This window comes from Bradysia coprophila, unplaced genomic scaffold (genome assembly GCF_014529535.1).
Source record: "Bradysia coprophila strain Holo2 unplaced genomic scaffold, BU_Bcop_v1 contig_350, whole genome shotgun sequence".
Lineage (NCBI taxonomy): Eukaryota > Metazoa > Arthropoda > Insecta > Diptera > Sciaridae > Bradysia > Bradysia coprophila.
This window is the reverse complement of record NW_023503608.1, coordinates 11,079,645-11,102,051: the sequence shown is the minus strand read 5'-3', so window position 1 is coordinate 11,102,051 and position 22,407 is coordinate 11,079,645. Positions and strand designations below refer to the sequence as shown.

The window sequence follows — 22,407 nt, the reverse complement described above, 5'->3', positions numbered from 1 at the left end:
TCGCAAAAAGTTAGCATTGATTTCGTTGAATTTTAGATACACTTTCAATGACTGGAATTAGATGTTTTAAGTATTAGCCAAAACTTTTAGCTGTTTGGTTCTGAGGCCTATCTATGAGCAAATTCCCGCAGCTTCTTGGAACGAATCGGTGAATTCACGAGCAATTTTATTGATTGGTTTAAGTTCACGTTTTATTGTGAAGCTGGCAAGACTGTAAACTTACAGTTTGTTCAAAAATGAAATGCACAGTTTTTAGTATTTCGAGACATTTCAAAATTGCAATCTGTCAGATAGTAAAGGATGCGTTTAATTACCCGGCGCATTAAAAGATTTGAAATTTGAATGATTTTTTTCACAGCTACATATTTTTGCATGTTAAGTTTCTTACATTTTTTGCAGATAGCATTTTAATAGTAGGAAACTTAGATTTCGTAGGAAGAATTCGCGGACGGAAAAATGTAAATTTATTTTGAGTCTGAGTATTGTTCTACATCTATGATTTCTCCTAGATCGTGTTTCTATTCAAACAAATCGATGGTCTTTGAATAATCAAATCTGTAGAAAGACCGTCTGCTTCATACATTTAGCAAATTTTTTACAAGAAGTTTTATCAGCACTTGAAGTGACGATATTGGAAACACGAATAAGCATCAGGGAAAAAAAATTTGTCAACAATTATTTTCTACAAATATATAAATATTTGGCACAAATATATAAAATATAAAATAATTTTAAATTATTTGTTATAAATATTTTAAATATTTGTGACAAATAAATTCCAAATTTATTGTGACAAATATTTAAATTATTTGTGACACATATTTTATAAATTTGCAACAAATATTTAAATTATTTATTAGAAATAAATTCAAAATTATTTGTCATAAATATTTAAAAAAAATTGTGACAAATAATTTAAAATATTTGTCACAAATAATTTTGAATTTATTTCTCATAAATATTTGTGACAAATATTTAAATATTCGAACCAAATTTTCAACATTAAATTTGCTTAGAATAATTGAATTTTTTTCCGTGATGATTTTTTGCTGCTAATTGAAGTTGAACAGTTAGCCGCTGTACAACACCATCGATTTCTTTGAATAAAGACACGATCTAAGAGAAATTATAGATGTAGAACAATACTCAGACTAAAAATTAATTTACATTTTTCCGTTCGCAAATTCTTCTGACGAAATCTAAGTTTCATACTATTAAAATGCTATTTGCAAAAAATGTAAGAAACTTAACATGCAAAAATCTGTAGCTGTGGAAAAAACCATTCAAATTTCAAATCTGTTAATGCGCCGGTTAATTAAACGCATCCTTTACTATCTGACAGATTGAAATTTTGAAATGTCTCGAAATACTAAAAACTGTGCATTTCATTTTTGAACAAACTGTAACTCAAATTAAGTTTTTACGTGGTTTCCGTTCTGTAGTTTAATTCGTTACACATCGTTCTCTTTGGCTTCAGTTGGACGCTAGAGAAATAAGAGAGTTGATGCACTCGTTCGCGTGAAATAGACAACGTAGAGGGAATACTAGTGTTATGTGATAGAATGCATGTGGAACAAATAAAGGGATAAAAACAAAACCCAGTGGGCTTAACCCACTACAATATAGAATCGGTTTTCATTTTTTTCAACCACTGCTACTCTATGAAATGATTTTTCTTTTGCCATTTCTTTTGTTTTTGTTTATAGTGCCTGAAAATGCAAAGGAAAAAAATTGTTAGAAAATTTCGATTATTTATCTGTCGTATTCATATTATTTAATCTATGTTTTGAAAAGAAAGTGTAATTATTGCATATACGTGCATATAACATTTACTTGAATCTCAAGCTTAGGGTACTCACCTATATACTAGATAAAGAAGAGTATAGGTGTCCAAATACATAATATCCACGTGTCATAAGAAATAGACCCTCACCTTTGTCAGAGTATAGCGACACAACATTTCCCCTTGTAAGACACAGGATAACTCATGGATGTACACTTAACCATTAATTAGTAGGTTACTATACAAGGAAAGTAATTTGCTATCCGAATGAGAAAAATTATCCTAGTGCTTCAGCCCGATGCTTCATCGTGATACGAGAAAACAAATTATTTTCCGTGTATTTCCTAGGGGAAAAAGAGCCGCATTACCTCCCTGGTAAGGTGATAGTATTTTACACAACTAGGGATAAAAAGATGAAAAGCAGATTTTTGGTGTGACTTTTTTTGATACCGAAAGTGCTTGAAGTGCTTGAAACACGAAAAGTTTTATCGATCCAAAATCAACAATTTCTTCAAAAAATGTAAGAACACAATTTTTCCATTAGCTTCGACATCCAACGCATAAGCAAATTGAATAAAATTTCTTTTTCAATTTTAATGTATTTTGTTAGTAAAATTCATGCAATAAACTTTTAGTAAACTGTCATGAGCGTATAAATGGCGACGATAGTAGCAGTTAATCCGTAATTAATAGTTATCCCGAAGCATGCAGAACTGGATTCATTCAATGTTTCTTTACCGATTGGAATGTAGTCCGTTTCACTATCAAACAAGTAGCATTGTTCGAAAGCTGACTTTACAAGCGCTGTGAAATTTGTCTGGTAATTGTAAATGAGCATTGAGTTTTCCTCGTCGACACTATCAAATGAATTGAAGTTTTTGCGTGCCTCGTCCACGAAAAAATATGCGAAATATTGTGCAGCTTTGATCGCATTGGGCGTATGCGATATGTTACGATTGATAATCCATTCGTAGATATTTTTCTCTGGATGAAACTGAATGCCATAAAATGGATATCTGAATGGAAATGGCGAATACAGAACTAGAATACAGATTTCATTTAGCAATAAGCTACCTGACGTGCTCGTATGATGATATGAATCTTTGGCCATTGAAATCATTGTTTTCAGACAACACTTTCCACTCTTCATCGATTCCAAATAGCGTTAGATTCTGTAAAGTGAATTTCAATTTGTGTTTTTAATTCAAATTTTCAAATTCAAATTTCTTTAACCTTTTTTGTAACACAAAATTGGTGAAAATTTGCTGTAACCGGTTCTGACGACAATATCTGCACAATGTCGTCAGGACACGACCCGAATAGTTTGCTGTTTCTGAAATCTGTTTTAATCGCATTTGTTAGACAATCTCCGTTACGTATCTACGATTAGATATTCAGACCTTCTTCAAATTCCAAATGCAATGCTTGTCTATCCGAGTAACAATTCTCACGAAGCTCAGAACTGTTAGCGGATAAATATGTCAAAAGTTCGAAACCCAAACACGTTCCAAATATTGGCATGTATTCACCACGATCATTCATATCCATAGCTATGTCATAAATGTGTCGTCCTGCTTCCGAGTAGCCATTTGTCTGGTTAAACCAGGTCGCTCCACCGGGAAACAGAACTCCATTAATTTTTGACATAATACCCTCGTAGTAGGACTTTGGTCGGTCGATCCTAAATGGAAAAGAAAATGTAATGGACTCGACAGTGAGAACGTTTGAACGTTTCTGGATTAGAAGTCAACTAGTAAATCATAGTCGTTTTATATAAATAGCAAAATGCTTGTTAAAACAAATCAAGTCAAAGATTTCATTTCAGTCAGTTGACAATAGTAGATTCGATAACTATCCTAATGATATGGTTGCCGTCTGTGAAAGATTAAGATTGAATCAAACATTTTAGACTAAAAACCGTTTCAAATAAATCATATATTCTTATCGTCGTTCTCATCATACTGTAAACAGAACTCTCATCATTATTGAATTCGTTCAATAAATTACCCAAATTAAAGAAATTAAAAATCATCGATCGACAGTTTCAATTGCATGTTAGTCAGATAAGACAAATCTGTATTTAAGTTTCATTTTGAACATACTTCTGAATTTATTAGTAGACAACACTTATCAGATATTGTTTGGCATTTAATGTAAGTGGTTTAAGGCTTTTGAATTATCAATAATGATTTTCGAATGCTAAAAGTAGGTGTACAATAAACAATCTATTAGTCATTCGTTTTAGCTTGATCTAACAGCTGCTTGTTAAGAAATTGATCGTATCCTACGTTAATGGTTCTTCCATTTAAAATTTATTGCACAATTATACTTACCATATCGGTACGACTCTTGCCCCTCCTCCTTCAACAAATTTAACATACGACGCAGCAATATAACTCTTAAACTCGCCCGGCCACTTTGAATTTAAATGATAGGAAATCTCCTGTGTTAAGACACCAATAATCGGCGAATCATTCTCTTCCGTTACATCTGCCTTGATTAAGAATTGACATTGAACGAAACTTGTTACTACCACAACACACACAAGAATAGCGATAATATTCGGCATGATCACTTTTAATTAAAAATTACGACAAATGCAAAGAGCATTCAATGAATGAAAGTGAAATGACCGATTGAATTGTTAAATTATCGCCGAATTGTATACGATCTGTATACGTTTCATTCAGTTCAGAACCATATGTTGATGCAGACTGAATGGACTGATGCCGGGTCAAGTCGGCGATAACAACGAAAACGAACACAGAATAAGTTAACGAAATGTAGTCGTATGTTATTCAAATGTTTGATAAGATTGTTTTGTAGGGTGTCAAATAAATTTTAAGCAACTTTGACTAAAATAACAAGCTTTGTCATCGGAGGAAGATGTACATTTTGTAGTTAAAAAAAGAAAGTTTCATCTTAAAACTGTTAACAAAGGGCGGATATTTTTTTAATTTTTTGACAAAAGAAATTACTCTGAGGATTTTCAATGATTTTCTGAGGATCTTCTTTACCATTTTTGCTGGATGTTCATCAATTTTTAAGGATTTTCTTTTAAAGTTTTGAGAATTTTCTGTTAAAGAATTTTCTAGTTTTCGAAAAAAATTGTTGATTTTTCAATTTATTATCCCTTGAAGTGGTATGAATGTTCTCCATAATTATTCCCACGAATTTGCTGTAAATACGTCAGAACTGATAAAAATTCCTAAATCATACAGTCATTATATTATGCTGTGACATGCATGGTATATATCCCTTTATTCAAACGTCTCCAACCGGACTTCGAGTAAAAATTTAATCTGCACTGATAATTGTTCCGTGAGCAAGAAAAAGTATTGAAAAGGTCGTAAAGTTTAAAATTTCTTATCTTTTTAAAATCAATAATGAAGCAATTCGCACGAGTAAAGAGCGCTGTTTTGACTAGGGACCTGAATAATCTAGTAGCTCTATATTTTTTGCGAATATTCGATTTAGGTGTTCATTTGAGTTCATTTTCATACAATGTATTAGGTCCCTTATTTGACGTTTCGAAAATGAACCGCTCCTGCCTGGTTAATTTTACTCTGCCGTGAGCAATTCGTATTGGTAGCATGCTGTACACAACTGTATGTATAATAGTCTTTTTAGAATTTAACTTTAACATTTCCATCTGTTACTTGTATCGGTAGTGTTTAATGTCAAATCTTGTACTTCATTAGTTTTGCTGTAGTGTTATAGCGGCTAAAATCTAGCCTGAGGTCACGATTTATTTTTGTCGTTGTTTTCGACAATAAGAGATGACTAGTCATTTCTCACCGGGTAAATTTGATTGGAAAAATTTGCCAAAATATACCAAAGGTATATCTTTTTGCAAATGTCCGTGAATCTGACATATGTAGTTTGGCTTTTTTAAGGCCCGTCATTGGGAAATGCCAGGACAGTTTCCCGAAAATGTATGGAAAATTTTATCACAAAAATTCACCGAATGACACTCCGCTATTATAAGGACTAGAATGAATTTTCATTCAAAAAAGTGTCCGACACTTCAACGATGGTAGACATTTATTAAAATTGTAACCCCTCCCACTTCTTTAGTAAGCTAACAAGACTTCGCTGAGTCTAATTATGCCACCTATTCGAACAAAACTATCGGCTGAGGTCGAATATTTCTCCGCTGAGCTTTAACAAACCTCCGCTGAGCTCTAATAATTCTCCGCTGAGCTTTGACAAACCTCTAATGAGTTCTAATAATTCTCCGCTAGGCTTCAGTAAGAGTCCGTCAGACCTTAGCACGTTGTAGTAAGGCAATGAAGCTAAGCGAACACTCAATAAGCATCAGCGGATACCTAATAATTGTTGCTATGATTTAATAAGACTCCACTTAGCTTTGGCAGATCTCCGCTGAGTGTCCGATTCGCTCCATTAAGCTTTCCTGCAACTTGCTGAGGCCTAACGAACACTTCCTGAAGCCTAGCGGAGAATTATTAGAGCTCAGCGGAGGTTTGTTAAAGCTCAGCGAAGAATTATTAGAGCTCAGCGGAGAATTATTAGAACTCAGCCGATATTTTTATTCAAAGATAATAATTAGACAAGTCTTCTTAGCTTACTAAAAAGGAACGAACATTTATTTACGCTCAGCGCAATTGTTTTTAAATGTCCAACACTTTTTTGAATGAAAATATTTTACCGCCGAAGTGAACACAGCAAACATTGATTCTAGTACTTACAGTAGCGGAGTGTCACAGTTGTGTCGAAATATTTTCTGTGTTTTTGTCGCGACAAAACAAAAAAAAAGTGTTTTAGTGTTCAAATATGCCTTGGCGACCTAAAGAGACTATGCCCGAATACAATGGAAAGCATAAGAGGTGAGTTTCTTTAAACTTTTTCGGTGAATTTTTGTGATAAAATTTTATATACATTTTCGGGAAACTGTCCTGTCATTTCCCAATGACGGGCCTTAACGTTACAATTTGGCAACGGACTATATGCAACAGTAGAACTCACCCATAGCGCACGGCTATTAGACTAATTAAGCTGAAAATAAACTTTAAAAGACGACAATAAGGGCCAATTCTTTGTCATAGTCAAATACGCGATAAAACGACGACGAAAATTAGTCTTTCCAAGTAACGTTATCACTAGAGTACCTAAAGACACCGTTTCGTTCCGCTAAATTCCAAAACTTCGGAGTTCATCTTTATAATTCCATCAGGGACGACAATGTGTGGTAGTTTTGCAATTTATATGCGTTCTACGGTAGGGCGGGTAAATTTTATGTGAAGCAGAAAGTCAAACCGAATAAAGATACAAAATACCAATCGACAAAACGTTTTAAAAAATTAGCACTGTTTCTAACCAAGTAATTTACTGTCACGGTCTGTTTTAAACGATTCTTAATTCTTTGATTGTTTGTCTAAAACACTTTACCAGAGAGTTTATTGACTGAATTTTTTGAGTTTGGCCAACGCACTTCAAGCATGAGTGATCATAGTGGTCAGCTGCAGAAAGTACTCTATTTTACAATATCCAGTTTCAGTACTCTATTTAGAGTACCACTCATGCTTGAAGTGCGTTAGTTTTGGCAAATTGATTCTCGGCAATGTATTAAGCTAAAATAAAAACGAGAAACAGAACGATGTAATGGAAAAGAAAATAAATTTACCAAAACCAATTGCTTATCTTTATGAAAAATTGTTTAATATAAGAATATGGAAATTATAATTATATCCCTAATAGTATGTATACTAGCACTTGCAGCTTAAATCACTTGAATAATGAAATATTAAATTAAGTAAAACGATGCCACCTACCACTTACGAAATAGTAAACCGTTCCATTCAGCCTTACCTCTAAATCTAAATGACTAAAACCTAAAAGGAATGCAACGCTCCAAATACATCTTCGTGGTACCGGTTATCGTTGAACAAATCGTCGACAGCATTTTCAGCTTCTGATTCGTTATAAGACGCTGCGCTAGTGTACACCTTCTGTAGCGATTTTCGTACTCCATCCGCCATTGCAGCATCACCACAAACATACACATGAGCACCTTGTCGCTCCAGTAAATCTAATACCAAAGATCGTTGTTCGAACACTTCATCTTGAACATAGATTCTTCTGTCTTCGCGTGACAAAGCGACGAAAACGTTGTGTAAAATTCCCCGTTCGAGAAGTTTCGCATGTTCTTCTTCATACAAGTAGTCAATGTCCCTTGATCGACATCCGAAGAATAAAATGCATTTGCCCAGAGAGCTGTTTCCCGATTCATTGGCTATCGCTTCGCGTTCTTGCCAGAATGAGCGGAAAGGTGCAATTCCAGATCCAGCACCGATAAGTATAATAGGAACTGAACTGTCATCAGGCAATCGGAAACTGGCACACGGACGTACAAAGCAGTGAACTTTATGTTCTGGTAGTCTATCGAAAAATGATGTGCAAACTCCGAATTTCTTTGCACCGGCAGGACCTTTGTGAGCGGAAAACTGAACTAAAGACATCGTTAGCTGAACCTCATTGGGATGGGCGCTTAATGAGGAACTGATTGAGTATAGGCGTGGAGCTAATAATGGTTGACGTGATAGTAAGAATTCGGGTGTAATGCGTACAGATGGAAATTCGAGTAGTACATCAAGCAAACTTGGATAATTTGACCTGAAAAGGAAAATTTTGATTAGGGTCGGATGTTGGGATGTTGCATGCTATTTCAGCACTCACATTATCCATTTTTTGTACTCTTCCGGTACTTGAGCGAGTTGATTCAAGCGGGTTTTTTCAGCTTCGTCAGTAGCCATCATCGACATCGACGCGAGGAATCGTTGTCCTGGTGTTGAAGTTATATCCAAGTAGCATGTTAATGCTTCGTGTAGTGTAACTGGTGGTAGCCGGTTTTGTGATATCCAGTTGATGTTATCTTTTGTATGCTGCACTTCTAAAACAGCACTCTCCAAGTACTGTGGATTGACTAACTGTGTATCGCGGAGGTGTTGCATTAATGCATCTACAACATTTGGTGAATTCCGAGGAAACACGCCTAGATGATCGCCTGGTTTGTATGATAGCTGTTGTGCTAGGTTCATCGGCTGGAGGCGAACCAACATTGACTGCTTATCGAATTTATTGTCGAATGGTTGAAGATAGTTCCGTGACACTACTTTCATGGGTAATAAAGGCGGATAGCGGCGATCGCTATGAACTGCTGCCAGGCCCGATTGGTATTTTTGTTCTTTAACAGATTTAACATTGTCCAGGACTATGACACGATATCGTGAACCATCAAATACTTCAGTTCCAAAGGATTCAGTATCGTCAATTACAATCTCATCGTCGTTGTGATCAACATCGCCAGTTTCTATCACACCAAAAACGTTGAGTGCTTTGGAGCAAACTACGTCACACCAGACCGAAAACAGTTTCTCCTGTCCTTTCATTTCGTCAGAAGTTGTAATTGGTTTCAACGATTTGGCGTTCAACTCTCGCAATTTTTTGTCAATATTTTTAGCAAAAGCGTTAAATTTCGGGTAGAGCGAAGAGCCTAAACCGAAAACAGAGAACATCAAGTTGTTCAGATTGAAATCGCTTCTCGTTTTTTGGATGTTGCAGAGTGATTTCCAGAATGATTTTCCATTGTCTGGTGGATCACCGTTGCCAAACGTCGATGCCACCACAAAAAGCAATCGTTCCTCGGGCAACTGGTTGATATCATAATTGTCCATACAGATCAGCTCAACATTTAATGACGACGAGAGTTTTTGGCAAATTTTTTCAGCAAAAATTTCAGAACGACCTGTTTCCGTAGCGAACAAAATCGTTGCCTTTACACGATTTGCAATAATCGCCCTCATTAGCCGCACACAAGTACGAACTGTACGTGCAACAACCGACAATTTGGTTTTTATCTCAACTTTTTTCCATTCATAATGTCTCCACGCCGGTTCTTGGTATTCGAATGATGGCTTCAAATGGTAGTTGACCATTTCCTGGTGATAGCATTCCGTTGCTGATCCGGACATTGGCGGAACTAATGAAAAAGGAACCATCAGAATATGCGGAACGATTTACAATGTCTATATTAGTACCAATCCAAACCCAATCAGCTGGACAACCGCCTCGCTTTTTCGTTTCGTTTTGCATGTGTTGCATAAACTGCTGCGATGCGGTATGATGATCAACGAGTGTAACTCTATTCTTTGCGAAGCTATAAACGACAGCTTTGTTGACCTCCAGTAGAGCTTCATCTTTCCACAGCGACGTTGGATCGTCAACCGATAGGCCCATCTTTTCGCCAAATTCCGGTAACAAGTTGTACCGGTACTTGTCGCAGAAATTACGGGCACCGATCTCTGTTCCCATGTACCAACCATTGAATGGGGCAGCACAGAATTCAATGCCACCAACATCGAAGCACATATCTGACACAGCTAAAAAGTGTTAAGTTTTGGTAAGGTCAGACGTTCCGGATTAGGTCAAATTTTACAATGAGTTCTAACCTGGTAGCGCGTACCAGCGCAAGTTCATTTCAGCAAGCCAGTCGTATTTTGGATGTTCAAGTTCGACTTCTAGCACGATATTTTTCGGCAATTCATAAAACTTTGCACATTCGCCTGGAGCCGAAAAAATCAAAGGCAGCACATCAAACCGACCACCTTTACCTTTCCATCCAAGTCTTTCGCATATCTGTTTCGTTCAACATTGGATAAGTTTCTGTTCAAAATTCAACTAATTCCGTCCAACTTACTCTGGTCAGGGCAACTCGAAACGGATCACCAATTATACTGCCATCCGGTTGCAAATAACCGGCATAACTGATGAGTTGAGGATTCCATAATCGGAAGTCGTCTCGACCGGCAACACGTTGTGGGAAAACAGTGATGCAAGATCTGTAGTTTTGAAATGACATTTATTGATCGACATGCATCGAGACGTTGAATTGATTGACTTCTTACCGAATATTTCCTTCGTTGGTTGCAAACTCTATATGCTTGCAGACCGCTTCAAACATATCTCTAGTGGTGCGAACATGACGAGCGTCAAATAAGTTTAGGTTTTGCCACTGAATTCGACCGATGCACTGTAAAAATAAGAACTCATAAGAAAAGAAAAACTGAAGACATCGTTGGTAGTAAGGATCTTCTGAAAGTCGTAGCATTAAATAATGAAAAAGTCTTCTGGTTTATGTATGGGCATACTGGATACTAAGACTCGACACGAGTCGTATTTGATTCAATCTGAATCACGTTATCGAATTATCCGAATCAAAAAAATTAAATCGGTAAAAATATATTTAAAGACTAACCGAGTATACTATTCCCGAGTCATGCCTGGTGAGTGATTCGGTTGCAATAATATTCAGAACTCGCATTTAAATAAGACTTATGTGAACGCATTCATCCTAAAGTGACCATATGCCATAAACGCACTACACACACACTAACTCATCACATTGTCTTTCAAAATTTCTTGAAATGCTGCAATGTCAGCTATATTTTTATAATTCTAAATTCGGAGTGGAATTTCACAAACCGCAATCAGTGAGTTAAAATTAAACGAAAAGATTTCGGGAAACTAATCTGTTTTTAATACACACAGTTTACAAGCTCAATAATAGATGTTTTTTGGTCCGGATTTGGCCCGTATGGGAATGATCTGCGCAAAATGGTTGTATGTTGTTCTGGACAGCCACAAAATTTACGACCAAAACGTTAGCTGCCTTTGTAGAATTACCGAGGATCATTTAAATCTAAAGTAAATAATTGTGATTAAATGCAAACTTTAGGATCATTTTGTTTACCTTGAAAACACTGAAAAATTGAAAGAAAAGAAAACGAAACGACACGCCGAACAATCAACAAAAATGAAGAATCACACACGCACAATGTAAGATGAAGCATCAGCTGGAAACAAATATGTTCAATCAGTAATTCAACAGACAACGGATTATCCAAGTACTTGCGGGTTTGGTCTCTTTCAACTTTCAGCCAACTCTTTAGGCACATACACGCCCTTATAGTAGCTGCACGTAATGAACATCGTGTAGCAGTAACTAAATCGACTCCGCCGGCAAAGTCACGCTCAACTGACACAGACGAGCTTTGTACTGCCAAATAATCTCGAGCCATATTGCATAGGTTAGGAAATTCATGCTGTTGAGATCGCCAAAAGTCCAACACGTCAACCTTAACATTCGATAGGGGTGACCCAAGATAATGTTGGAATTCTTTAGGCGGCTTGTTAGTTTTGCCTCGTTTAAACATATGCAGAAAGAATTCGTCAGTAATTTCGTCGGATGGCGATTCTGAAGCAACATTTCCGTTATTTGCATAATTTTTTTCAAACAGTTCAGATATCGTTTTTTGGATTTCTTTGTGGTACGTTTTGTTGTTAGCATATTCCTTGAAGTAATTCATTTTGAGGGCTGGATTTAAAAACGTACCGACATATGGAATCAATGACGATCTTATGGCGATTTCTGCTTCGTACTTCTTTAGTTTTTCAAGACCGTTTTCCGCTGCATCTCCCATAGGACCAGGATTTGCGGAAATAAAATCTTGCAAGGATTGAAGCAGCCAATTTAACGTCGGAATATACGCGGCAATCGTTGGATGTCGCTGCATACTCAGTAATTGCGACGAACGGTCAAACTTTGCCAATAGAACTTGTATACAATTCAGATCATTCCACTCTCTTTCGGTCATCAAAAATTTATTCAATTTTTTTTCGCTCAGACAGAGAGCCCGCAAAGGTGTCTTCAAAAAATCGGCCCGTTGCAACATTTGATACGTAGAATTCCAGCGGGTTACAACGTCAATAATAGGAACAAGATATTGCATGTTATAGAAATTGCAATGATTTTCCATTTTCTGACGCATTTGCGGAGATTTACGTATTTTCTTGACAAGTTTTCTCAATTTTGGAACAGTTGGCATGCTTGACACATCTTCCTCCTCATCGCTTTCTACCTCCTCATCCTCAGTAATAGAAATATCCTAAGATAAGAAAGCCCCAAAATAAATAAATAAAAAAAAAAAACAGGAAGGAAAGTTCTGACGCAAACCTCTTTTTTCTCTTCAATTAAAACGTCTTCATCATAATTCAACGGAATTTTCAAAAATGCCAATATATCCTGCACCACCAAATTCAGAATATGAAGCATGCAACGAACTCTATTTGCTGAAGCCGACAAATCCACTCCGATTTCTATTCCATGCCTGCGTAGAAACTCCATAAATGTATCATTTGGAGACGCATTATCCATTGTTAAGGCAAGCACTTTAGAAAAAGGTATTTCAAAGCGGTCCAAGCACTTCAGAAAAAGGTCTGCAAATTTTTTCCCATCATGTGAGCCATCGATGTAGAGAAAATCTAATAACACGGTCTCATAAACCCATTCTGAATTAATCCAATGAGCCCTTATGGCCACAAAGGGAAGGACATTTTGTGATGTCCATGCATCAATCGTAAAGGAAATTTTTCCAGGAACCTTCTTCAAATATGCAATCATAACCTTCACTTTATCCTCAAATTTTTTGATAATGTCTCTCTTGACAGTCGGACTAGAAATTGTTATGGCAGCAGGATTTAATATTTTGATCATTTCAAGAAACGATTCTTGTTCCACTTCAGAAAATGGCTGGTTGCACGTAACAATCCACTTTACTAAAGCATCCCGGTAGCGTTCTTGCGAGAACTCCTAAATGAATTAAGCTTATTAAATGATTTCAATTATGTTAGGTAAGCCTTTACAATGATTTCAATTTCTTCTGAGACTGTCGAAAGGGTAATGTCAGGATGAACATTCTTAAGATGCCGAATCAAGTTACTAGTGCTTCCATTACTCTTACCAGAAAGTGGATACTTCCTGCATATTTGTGTGTATTTATTTGGAAGCAAATTTGATACCGAACAATCTTACTTTTGACAGTAATTGCAATTTGCAAATTCGTTTTTTTCGTCCTTGACTTCGATAGAGAAATGTTTCCACACAGTACTATATCTTTTCTTCTTTTTGGCAGGGCCATTTGATGATGAATCGTCTTCAGTTGGTACACTTTCAGGGTCGTATTCATCATCTATTGGAATATTTTCTTCTGGTAGTGCATCTTCAATTACTTCTTCATTTGTTTTAGTGGGTTTTACTGGTATTGGACCAGCAGAAGCTTTTCTTTTCATTATAAAGTCTATAAAGCTCGAAGTTCGACAGAAAAAAAGACGAATAAAAAGTTAATACGAGTCGATCTATGCCTATCTGATTAAAGCTTATAAACCGCGTTCATTGAAACAAATTTATTTGAATCATGACTCACTTAGTCAAATATCAACAGCTACAGTTAATTTGAATCGATTCATCAAGTCTAACCGATCCGTGATGGCCTTTACTGGATACACATAGTAAAATAAGCGCAGTATCAAAAATGCTATCCATTTCTCTAGTCTATCGATCGTTGAGCTTACTTAAATACAGACGAATCTTCAGATTCTTCGACGTCAGTGAAATGTAGACATGTATTTGTTTCAAAAAATACAAACTAAAACGCTCGTACGTATGAGTGGACCAGCTGAATAACAGCGCAGCAAATTCATATCTACATTTCACTGACGTTAATTGTAGCCCGGAAGTTAAAAATTTAAGTTCAACATGATCCGTTTTGAATTCGAGGTCAATAGCTACAATTAAACATAACTTTCAATTTTCGTCATGCGTTTTTTATGTTTTTAACCTCTTAGAAACGGCAAGCGAAAAGGAAAACAACGATTAAATCTGTTATTCTTTGTCTCGATTACATCTAGCTTGTTGCTTGTTATTATGATCGTCTACTTCTTTAGTTAAATTATACTTTCTGCTATATAAAAGGAGCACTGGCCAGAGCCAAGCGCTTATTTCTTGTCTTCGTTGTAGATAACAAATGATCACCAGTTTCTAGTTTCTAAAAATATATTCGCTTACTCGTGATGCATTACGCCAAGCTGTGCGAGCCCCGAATTCTAATTCTTTGGAAGTTAACGTGTAAGTCCCAGTTGCACTCAACTCCAGCGAAATTTGGTCAAGACGAATATCTACTTCATCAACACTGCAAAGATTCAAATATTTGTTCATTATTGAGTCAGTCCTTAAATTCGGAATTTCCTTACGTTTTCTTCTGTTGCATATAATATTCCTCGATAAATTTCACTGCCTGGGAAAAAATTTCGGTATTCGTTCGCGTATTATCTTTCCTAGATCCAGAATTCTGCATCAATGATCCGAGACATACAGTTCCAGGACATGCGGAACGCTGGTTGATGATTTTCAAAGATTTTATTAAAACTTTCCGTTTTTGGTTTTAAAAAATTGCTTACGTTTGCCGTCAAATGAAGAGTGTCCGGAAGTTGTTTCTGCGATATAAAGTTCTTTACGCGAACCAGTTCTGTCTTTTTTCCAATATCACCGTTGTAGATATTGCGTGTCTTTGGCTCGTTAGACACTTTGGTAGGTCGTACAATTGTCTTCTCTTTTCTCATTTTTGAATCTGTTCTTCTTTCAGAATATACCTGAAAAACACAATATTTTAATAAATTGTTAAGCAAAGAGAACTCTAAAAAGCAAAAAGCTTTCACTCACTCACTGAAAGCAATATTTTATTCTCTCATTCAATGAGCATTTGCGATATCGCTTGTAATATTTAGGTCAACTTATAAAATGTAAAAGTAATATTGAGATTTACAAACATTAACAGATTTCAGGGTAATTGTGTTAAGATTAAATCACATTCGACTCGAATTAAAAATCTTGAAATTGGTTCAATGTTTGGAACCTTTTTTCGCCAAAGTTATTTAAAAGGGACTCTCTAATCTATGGGTCTGTATAAACATAGTCCTTTCACGGCTCACTTAAACATTTTTGAGCTAGTTTCCACAAAAAATTCTGAAAGACATTGACTATCCAACAAATACATTTTTTAAAGGAAACTCATCGTTCAAGTTCATGCGACAAGCAGTTCTCTAAAATATTGTGTTACATACATCAGCTAACATCTATCAATGTTCATATAAGTTTTTTTTTTTGAGCACACATCTTAATGAGCCCTTGGACATTTGAAAAAATAGTGTGCGATTGAATCACTGTGAGGGAATTTTCAAATATTGTTCGGTAATCCTAGCCACCGAAACCGAAGTGAAAATGTTGACCTAGGATCGTTATTTTAGAGTCACATGTTCGCATCTTTTTTTTTTGTAAATACGAAATTTGATAAGATTCTTCTTTATATTCTTTTTGCATCATTAAATTTGTATTATTAAAAACAAGTAAGTCACATGCTTTCCAATTTTTTTTTGCTTCGGTTGATAAGATTTTTTAATGTATTTTTTGCTAGAGTTTTTTTTTAAATAATATAAACAAATAATCGTTTGGTCACATGCTTAGTATTTTTTTATAAGATTGATAGTGATTGCACGGGGGATCTCAATAGAAAAAAGTTTTTTCGTCAGATCATCTCAGATACAGTGGAACGGTTTTTCTGAGTCCTCTGAGGTCCCATCCAGACGCGCCAACTTTTCTCCGACTCGTTGGGGGCAAACTGCGACCAAAATTTCTTTTTTTGCTCCTAGATAATCTGTCATTTTTCCTCACTGCACCTTAGAACGAAAGGTTCAAGATTTTAGTACTGTCTTGTGGTTTCCTTCCACAGGGGAAGAACATCGTCCGTAACTCGTAATGAAAGTGTAATTTTACAGTTTATGTTGTAGGATTGTTTTACTCGGGTTCGCCTAGTAAGTATACGCTTACGACTATTACTGACAAATTCAACTTTTCATTGCTCGTTTCAAAATGTACTATATAAATCATTAGTATTAATTTACGGAAAAATACCAGATTTCTTTGGGTAATCATTCGAAATTTGTTTGACTTTTTTTGAAGTCATTTTTTACTTAAATAAGGTGCTCCGAAGGTGCTTGAAAGCTCTTTAAACACTTTAGCTAGGACTGAAGCTATACAGAATAGTACGTTAATGTCTTACAGGGACATTTCTTGTTGAGGCGTGTGGAAGTGTTGAAACAGAAAATGCGGAAAACTGGTTTCGATCGAGACGATATAAATGGTTTTTGGCCTGCAAGACAACAAATTTATGTAGCAGTGCCGCAGGCGAAATTTTTTCATTTCTTTAATATTGTACTCTCAGTAAATTATTGTTAATAAGAACTGTTATTTATTTGTCGAAAATATCCTTTACAACTTGGTTTCCCGTAGGGGCGTCGCCCCAACAGATTTGTTCATCGGCGGTATTTTCCCGGCTACCCGTGGAAGTCCCATCACTACTAGCAATACTATTTATTTAGGTACCCCTTCAACAAAAGATATTTTTGCTTTATGACCACAGCGAAAATCCATACAAAATTTGGAAAAAAAAATTAAGTGTAAAAAGACATTCTATGGGGAAGGATCAGCTCAGATATCGTGGAACGTTTTTTTTTAATGTCTACAAAGGTCATTTTTAGGTACCCTTTTCGAAAAACATTTTCTCATTTTCTTGCAGAAATCTAATTTTCATCATTTTAAAGTCAACATTCTACCAATAAAAAACGAAACATTAATAGACAGGCACTGAAAAATCTATTTTTGTATCAGTACGAAAAAAAAAAATGAAAAATGATAACGCTAGTTTAATGCAGTATAATTTTAAGAACATTTATTGCGAGCAATAATTAATTCTCATGTCAACAGGATTATTATCTCACCCTGTGGTATTTTTATTTTTTACAAATAACAGGCTAAATGACAGTACTTTATGCCACTCAGGATCATAATATGCAAAATTTGCAAACTTAAGACGCCTCTGTGGCATAATAGTTATTTATCTACCAAAGTAGGTAGGTAGGTCGGCTTCGCCTCGGGTCGACAATCGACATCTAGTGCGAAAAAATACCGGCATACCTCCGTGGTAGATACAACGTTTTTCGCAATTTCTGGCCATAATCACCTTTCCAATGCAAAACATGTCCTACATTTTGTTCCAAAATTCTTGTGTATATACAGAAATTCATTTTATCTCCTGCAAGCTGATATTTCATACATTACGCGTTTCTGCATATAAACACAAACACATACATAACCACAGCCTATACGATTGGATAATTCACACATAACCCACCTAGGGTAAATTTACTTTCCATCTACATATTTGAAAAAAAAAAAATCGCCGAACGGCGGAAGCGAACACGGGACCAGCAGCATATCAACCAAACATGCTGACCACTACGCCAACAAATCACATAACGCGATACAATTGGTGTCGGTAGTGGTTCGTTAGTCACTTCTACATCGATCAAATAATCAGAGTAGTCGGAATGATGTGATTTGAACGAAATGTTGAGGTGGATAGTATATGTGTGTGAGTAAGTAAATAAATGATTCTCTGTATGATGTTTTTTTTGTTGTGAATGCGTTTTAAAACAACATGCTTAATTAATTAATTTTAAATCCAAATTTTTGTGGTTATTTCGCTAATGTATGAAATATCAGCTTGCAGGAGATAAAACATTGTTCTACCTTGGTGTATATTTCTCGAATCACTTCTTATGTACAATTGTATATACACTCGCTGGCGCTCGTTATATACAATTGTACATACGAAGTTATTCTCGAAATATACACCAAGGTAGAAAATGTACTATGAACGATCAAGAAGGCTGCTTTATAATACACATTGCAATGTGATGTAAAGAGACGCGTTGAATGAAATCAAGTAGTCAATGCTTAGTATATACGCTTCAACAAAACGTTCGGTATAATTGTGTCAATGTGTGACTATATAGCCGAATGGCTGTAGTCGCTGCTTTGTGTTCAAAAACCTTTTGGTGTCGGGGGTTCGATTTCGGGTCAATGCAAGATTTTTATTTATAAAAATTTAGCCTTCGTTGAAGGTAATAGTTCTTTAGCGTGCGAAAAAAATTTGATATCGCACTGCGTGCGAAAAAAAGTTAATATCGCACTGTGTCCAGAAATACAGTGAAATAAATACCTTCAAAACGACATTAAATGGATGCATGGAAAGGTGATGATTATGGACCGGAATTGCGAGAAACGTTGTATGCAACTCGATGCAAAGTACTTTATTAGGATCACGATGTGTATAACGCACGGCCTGCGCCTCTTGTCATAATTACACATCTAGAGCCTAATAAAGTACTTTGCGCCTCGATTGCATTAATAACTATTATAATTAACATATCGAATTGATTCATTAATTAAACATAATGTTCGTTATGAAATCGTCAAAAAAAACAATTTAGCATCAAATTAATAGTAAGTTATACAACAAGTTGAAAAATGGATGTGATGTTTTCCACATCGTGTGACAAAAACACATAGTTTCTCAAGTGTTGCATACAACGTTTTCTGCAACCAGCTACGAAAAGTGAACTTTTGAAATGCAAAATATATATTACTGAATGAACTGAAACGATCAAGAAGATTGCTTCTATGTACGATTGTAAAATTGGTTCACTGCAATTATATATCTCAATAGCCGAATGGAGGTGTTGCTCGATAAGCATTCCGTTTTGGTGTCGGGGGTTGGAAATTTGGCCAGGGCGGCGTTTTTTATTTGCAAAGGTTCAAAAGTGTATATGAAAATCAGTGGAAAGGACAATATAGAAAAACAGACAAAAAAAGACTCCTCGAACGTCACCCGAATGACGCATGAAAAGTTCACTTTTCGCAGCGCCATTGCAGAAATTCAAATTATGCAACTCAATGTTCAATACGGATCTTATAGTTATTTGTTTGGACTGGGATTGTGCACACTTTGCTTATCAATGGGTCAAATAATTCTTGCGTGAAATTACCACAAGACGTCATTTCCATCATTTGTCGCATTTGTAATATATTATTTTGCAGCAAGAAAAAATACCTTTACTGAATTATGACATGGTTCGAGCTGGTATTTGTTTAGAGCATAAAAGAACTGAAGTTTATTGCAATTTTCTATCGTTATACTGCCGTAACTTGCATAAGAGACTTTATGAATAAAGAATCGTAATACTTACTGACATATTTCTGGCCAGGACATTCTTTTAATCGATTTTTTACCATGAAGAAAATGATGGCTCATTTTTGGCCAAATGGAGAAAAATCTAGATCTGGTTGTGGTCTACATTTTTCTCCATTTGACTTAGTAAAAAATCGATTTAAATCGATCTGAATGATCTTTACGCCTTCAGTCTTGTATCTTTTAATGGTCTTCACTGTAGTTGCTGATTTCAAAAAGGAATATACTTATGAATTGAATGTAAAGGAGGCTTCCTACTTCTAAGAAAATCCTTAGATATCAAAGAAATTCTTCGAAAACTAAAAAAAAAAATCTTTAAAAATGGTGAAAAACTATTCCAAATCTTAACACTTTGGTTCTATTTTCATATACATTTTCATGTAGTGACAGAGAAAAATTAAATTTAAGATTTTTATTCCCCCAACATATAAGTGAACATTATTAGTGAACATTATCGAAAAACTGGATTGGTTTTTAGCTTGTGATAATTTCTGTAATAAATGTTTATAAATTTACCTTCTTTTATACCAGATCGACTGTTATTCTAACCACTTGAACTCAATATTCTCACAAAAAATTTCAATCTTTTCAAATTATACACTTAGTGTTAATTTGTTTTTTTTAAATTGAGTGTTAAATCAGTAGACTATTACTTCACTGTTCACAGGATTTAGTAAGACTAATTTGAATTCCCCACAATACTTAACTGGAAAACTAATCGGCGTTAGTATATATAGCCGAAGGCTTATGTAAAAAACAGCAAAATCACGCATTCGATCACGCTAACAATGTAATGTTGTTGCTGCACACTACCGAAGATTTTATATTAATGTTTTTTGTGCATGGTCAGTTTGTTCAGTTTGGCGTTTCATTTTTGGTTATCTGTTGTTGTTTACCACCTATTTTTTGTTCTAATATATACAAAAACGGTCCTTGTGACAATTGAGATATTCTATCAGTGGGTGATTTTCCACTATACAGGGCCAGTTTTTTTTTGGAAAATATTCTTTCTGTGGGTTTCATTGGTTCGAGATAAAAATTGGTTTTAATCGACGAGGAATAAAATTCTTGAGTTCAGGTTCGTTGACGAGCAATAATGTACTAGGAGTTATTTCTAAAAGAGGTTTTGACTGGTTTTTTGATGACATGACAACTTGAGTCAATCCGAACCAATTTATTAATCTTAGGTTTCAATCAGGCCTCCCACTAAATTTTGCCCTGTCCGAAATTCGGACATTTCGGACAATTTGTATATAATTTCGGACATTTCCAGAAAAAATTTCGGACAAATGTTTTCCAGTTTTCACTAAAGAATCGCAATAGGAATAGTCTGTGAGATATCGTTTCTTTCTGTTTTTTCCACTGTTTTTTGAACTCACTTTGTTAAGTGAAATAAAACAAAAGACATTTATTCTATCTCACAAAACTTTGTATATATTTCGATTGCTAGAACATCACAATCATCCTCAGCAGAACATCTGTGAGATATTTAAAATCATTCCCTCACCCAATTTCAACGTTTTATATCAGCAGAATTTGGTGACAAATTCTAAACTCAAAAATTTGTTTGGAGTATATTTTGACGTGACATGAATTGATCATTAACTGGTATATAGGACTTGAAAAATGTTTTACTAAAAGTATTGTTAAATTTGAGGGTTAACTGAAACCTGGCTGAAAATATTTAAAAAAGAAAGAACAAGTTTTAGAAAGGCTTTCTTCAAATAAAACTAGTTGAACTTCCAGGCAACATACTTTTTTACCGCAGACGACTTCAATTCCAAAAATTTTGTACTAATGCTTAGAAATGTATTTTACTTTACTAGTGAGGGAATGTAGCCTTTCTCTCACTAGTGAAAACCCTTTCCCTCGCTCGTAAAGTAAAACGCCATACTATACACTGGTTTAGTAATGTACGCACTTCAAATTTGTGCTGGATGCCTAATACGTCGACCTTCAAAACATCAGTCGTATTTTTACTTTTAGAAGCTTGATACGCCACAGACAGGAAAATTTTCTATTTAGTTCCAAGTAACTTAAAAAATTCGACAATATCGATAATTCCCTTACTGAATAAAAAATCTTTAAAAATTTGTCAATATGGGATGCAGAGTTTTTTGAATTTGACTGTCTTCAGAAGTTAAAGTTATCCTGAAGAAACCAGGAGAGCGTGTCTATCTCATCGATTATTAAAATATCTATGTGTAGGCTCGGATTGTGACGAGTGAAATGAAAGTAGTTTAAGTTAAGGGCGGCTCGCCGGTTCGCTGATGGTAAATTTTAAAATCTGTAAAATCGTCTATCAGCGACGCCTGAGTTTCTATGGTGAACGAAAAAAAAACTTGCTGGAGACGATAGAGCGTGAAAAACTATGGAACAAATCCGTTGTTGGCGAAAAAAAAATTGATAGCGGAGATCCCCGTAGAATATGGGTTTGAAAATGCAGACCTCCGCCAATTGCAATAGTTTTGCATGACCAGTTACCTCAGATCAAATTTTTAACACTTTGAGGCAATAGAGGCAGGATCAGTCTAATGCCTGAAACTACGATTTTTTCTTGAAACTAGAGTTTTCAGTCTTAAAAATTGTAACGCAACAGACCGTTATTGGCGGAATCTACCC

The 22,407-nt window shown here is 35.4% G+C and overlaps 2 protein-coding genes and 1 long non-coding RNA gene across 5 annotated transcripts; 1 reads left to right on the top strand and 2 right to left on the bottom strand.

Annotated features, from left to right (window-relative positions):
- Window positions 1-1,632: 1,632 nt before the first annotated feature.
- Window positions 1,633-4,521, bottom strand: LOC119080985 (gamma-glutamyl hydrolase-like). 2 transcript variants are annotated; one of them, XM_037189631.1, is made up of 6 exons: window positions 4,117-4,521; window positions 3,184-3,464; window positions 3,017-3,123; window positions 2,858-2,955; window positions 2,522-2,799; window positions 1,633-1,709 (listed from the first exon to the last, which is right to left on the bottom strand). In XM_037189631.1, exons 1-6 carry the CDS (start codon window positions 4,350-4,352, stop codon window positions 1,660-1,662), a joined length of 1,050 nt encoding a protein of 349 aa, XP_037045526.1. In that variant the 5' UTR covers window positions 4,353-4,521; the 3' UTR covers window positions 1,633-1,659. The 2 variants fall into 2 exon arrangements, with proteins under 2 accessions (XP_037045526.1, XP_037045525.1); XM_037189630.1 differs by lacking the exon at window positions 1,633-1,709 and having other exon boundaries at window positions 2,363-2,799; window positions 4,117-4,520.
- LOC119080983 (nitric oxide synthase, inducible-like) lies at window positions 4,311-20,396 on the bottom strand. 2 transcript variants are annotated; one of them, XM_037189629.1, is made up of 12 exons: window positions 20,302-20,396; window positions 15,098-15,289; window positions 14,891-15,033; window positions 14,706-14,829; window positions 10,708-10,832; window positions 10,500-10,641; window positions 10,252-10,438; window positions 9,841-10,182; window positions 8,480-9,782; window positions 7,840-8,416; window positions 5,438-5,441; window positions 4,311-4,448 (listed from the first exon to the last, which is right to left on the bottom strand). In XM_037189629.1, the coding sequence occupies exons 2-11, from the start codon at window positions 15,257-15,259 to the stop codon at window positions 5,439-5,441; spliced, it is 3,108 nt and encodes a 1,035-aa protein (XP_037045524.1). In that variant the 5' UTR covers window positions 15,260-15,289; window positions 20,302-20,396; the 3' UTR covers window positions 4,311-4,448; window position 5,438. The 2 variants fall into 2 exon arrangements, with proteins under 2 accessions (XP_037045524.1, XP_037045523.1); XM_037189628.1 differs by lacking the exons at window positions 4,311-4,448; window positions 5,438-5,441 and having other exon boundaries at window positions 7,444-8,416.
- Window positions 11,193-11,534, top strand: LOC119080986. Its single transcript, XR_005088411.1, has 2 exons — window positions 11,193-11,292; window positions 11,351-11,534. It is a non-coding gene; the product is annotated as an uncharacterized LOC119080986 (long non-coding RNA).
- Window positions 20,397-22,407: the final 2,011 nt, after the last annotated feature.

What these genes read in the sequence shown, in the direction of transcription:
- LOC119080985 (XM_037189630.1), bottom strand. Translation starts at nt 4,352, where the DNA reads ATGCCGAATATTATCGCTATTCTTGTGTGTGTTGTGGTAGTAACAAGT. An exon ending in GCATTTGGAATTTGAAGAAG is followed by an intron (nt 3,124 to 3,183) that starts GTCTGAATATCT and finishes CGATTAAAACAG; the next exon opens with ATTTCAGAAACAGCAAACTA. An exon ending in TCATCATACGAGCACGTCAG is followed by an intron (nt 2,800 to 2,857) that starts GTAGCTTATTGC and finishes ATTTCCATTCAG; the next exon opens with ATATCCATTTTATGGCATTC.
- LOC119080983 (XM_037189628.1), bottom strand. Translation starts at nt 15,259, where the DNA reads ATGAGAAAAGAGAAGACAATTGTACGACCTACCAAAGTGTCTAACGAG. An exon ending in TATATGCAACAGAAGAAAAC is followed by an intron (nt 14,830 to 14,890) that starts GTAAGGAAATTC and finishes GAATCTTTGCAG; the next exon opens with TGTTGATGAAGTAGATATTC. An exon ending in GAGTACAAAAAATGGATAAT is followed by an intron (nt 8,417 to 8,479) that starts GTGAGTGCTGAA and finishes TTTCCTTTTCAG; the next exon opens with GTCAAATTATCCAAGTTTGC.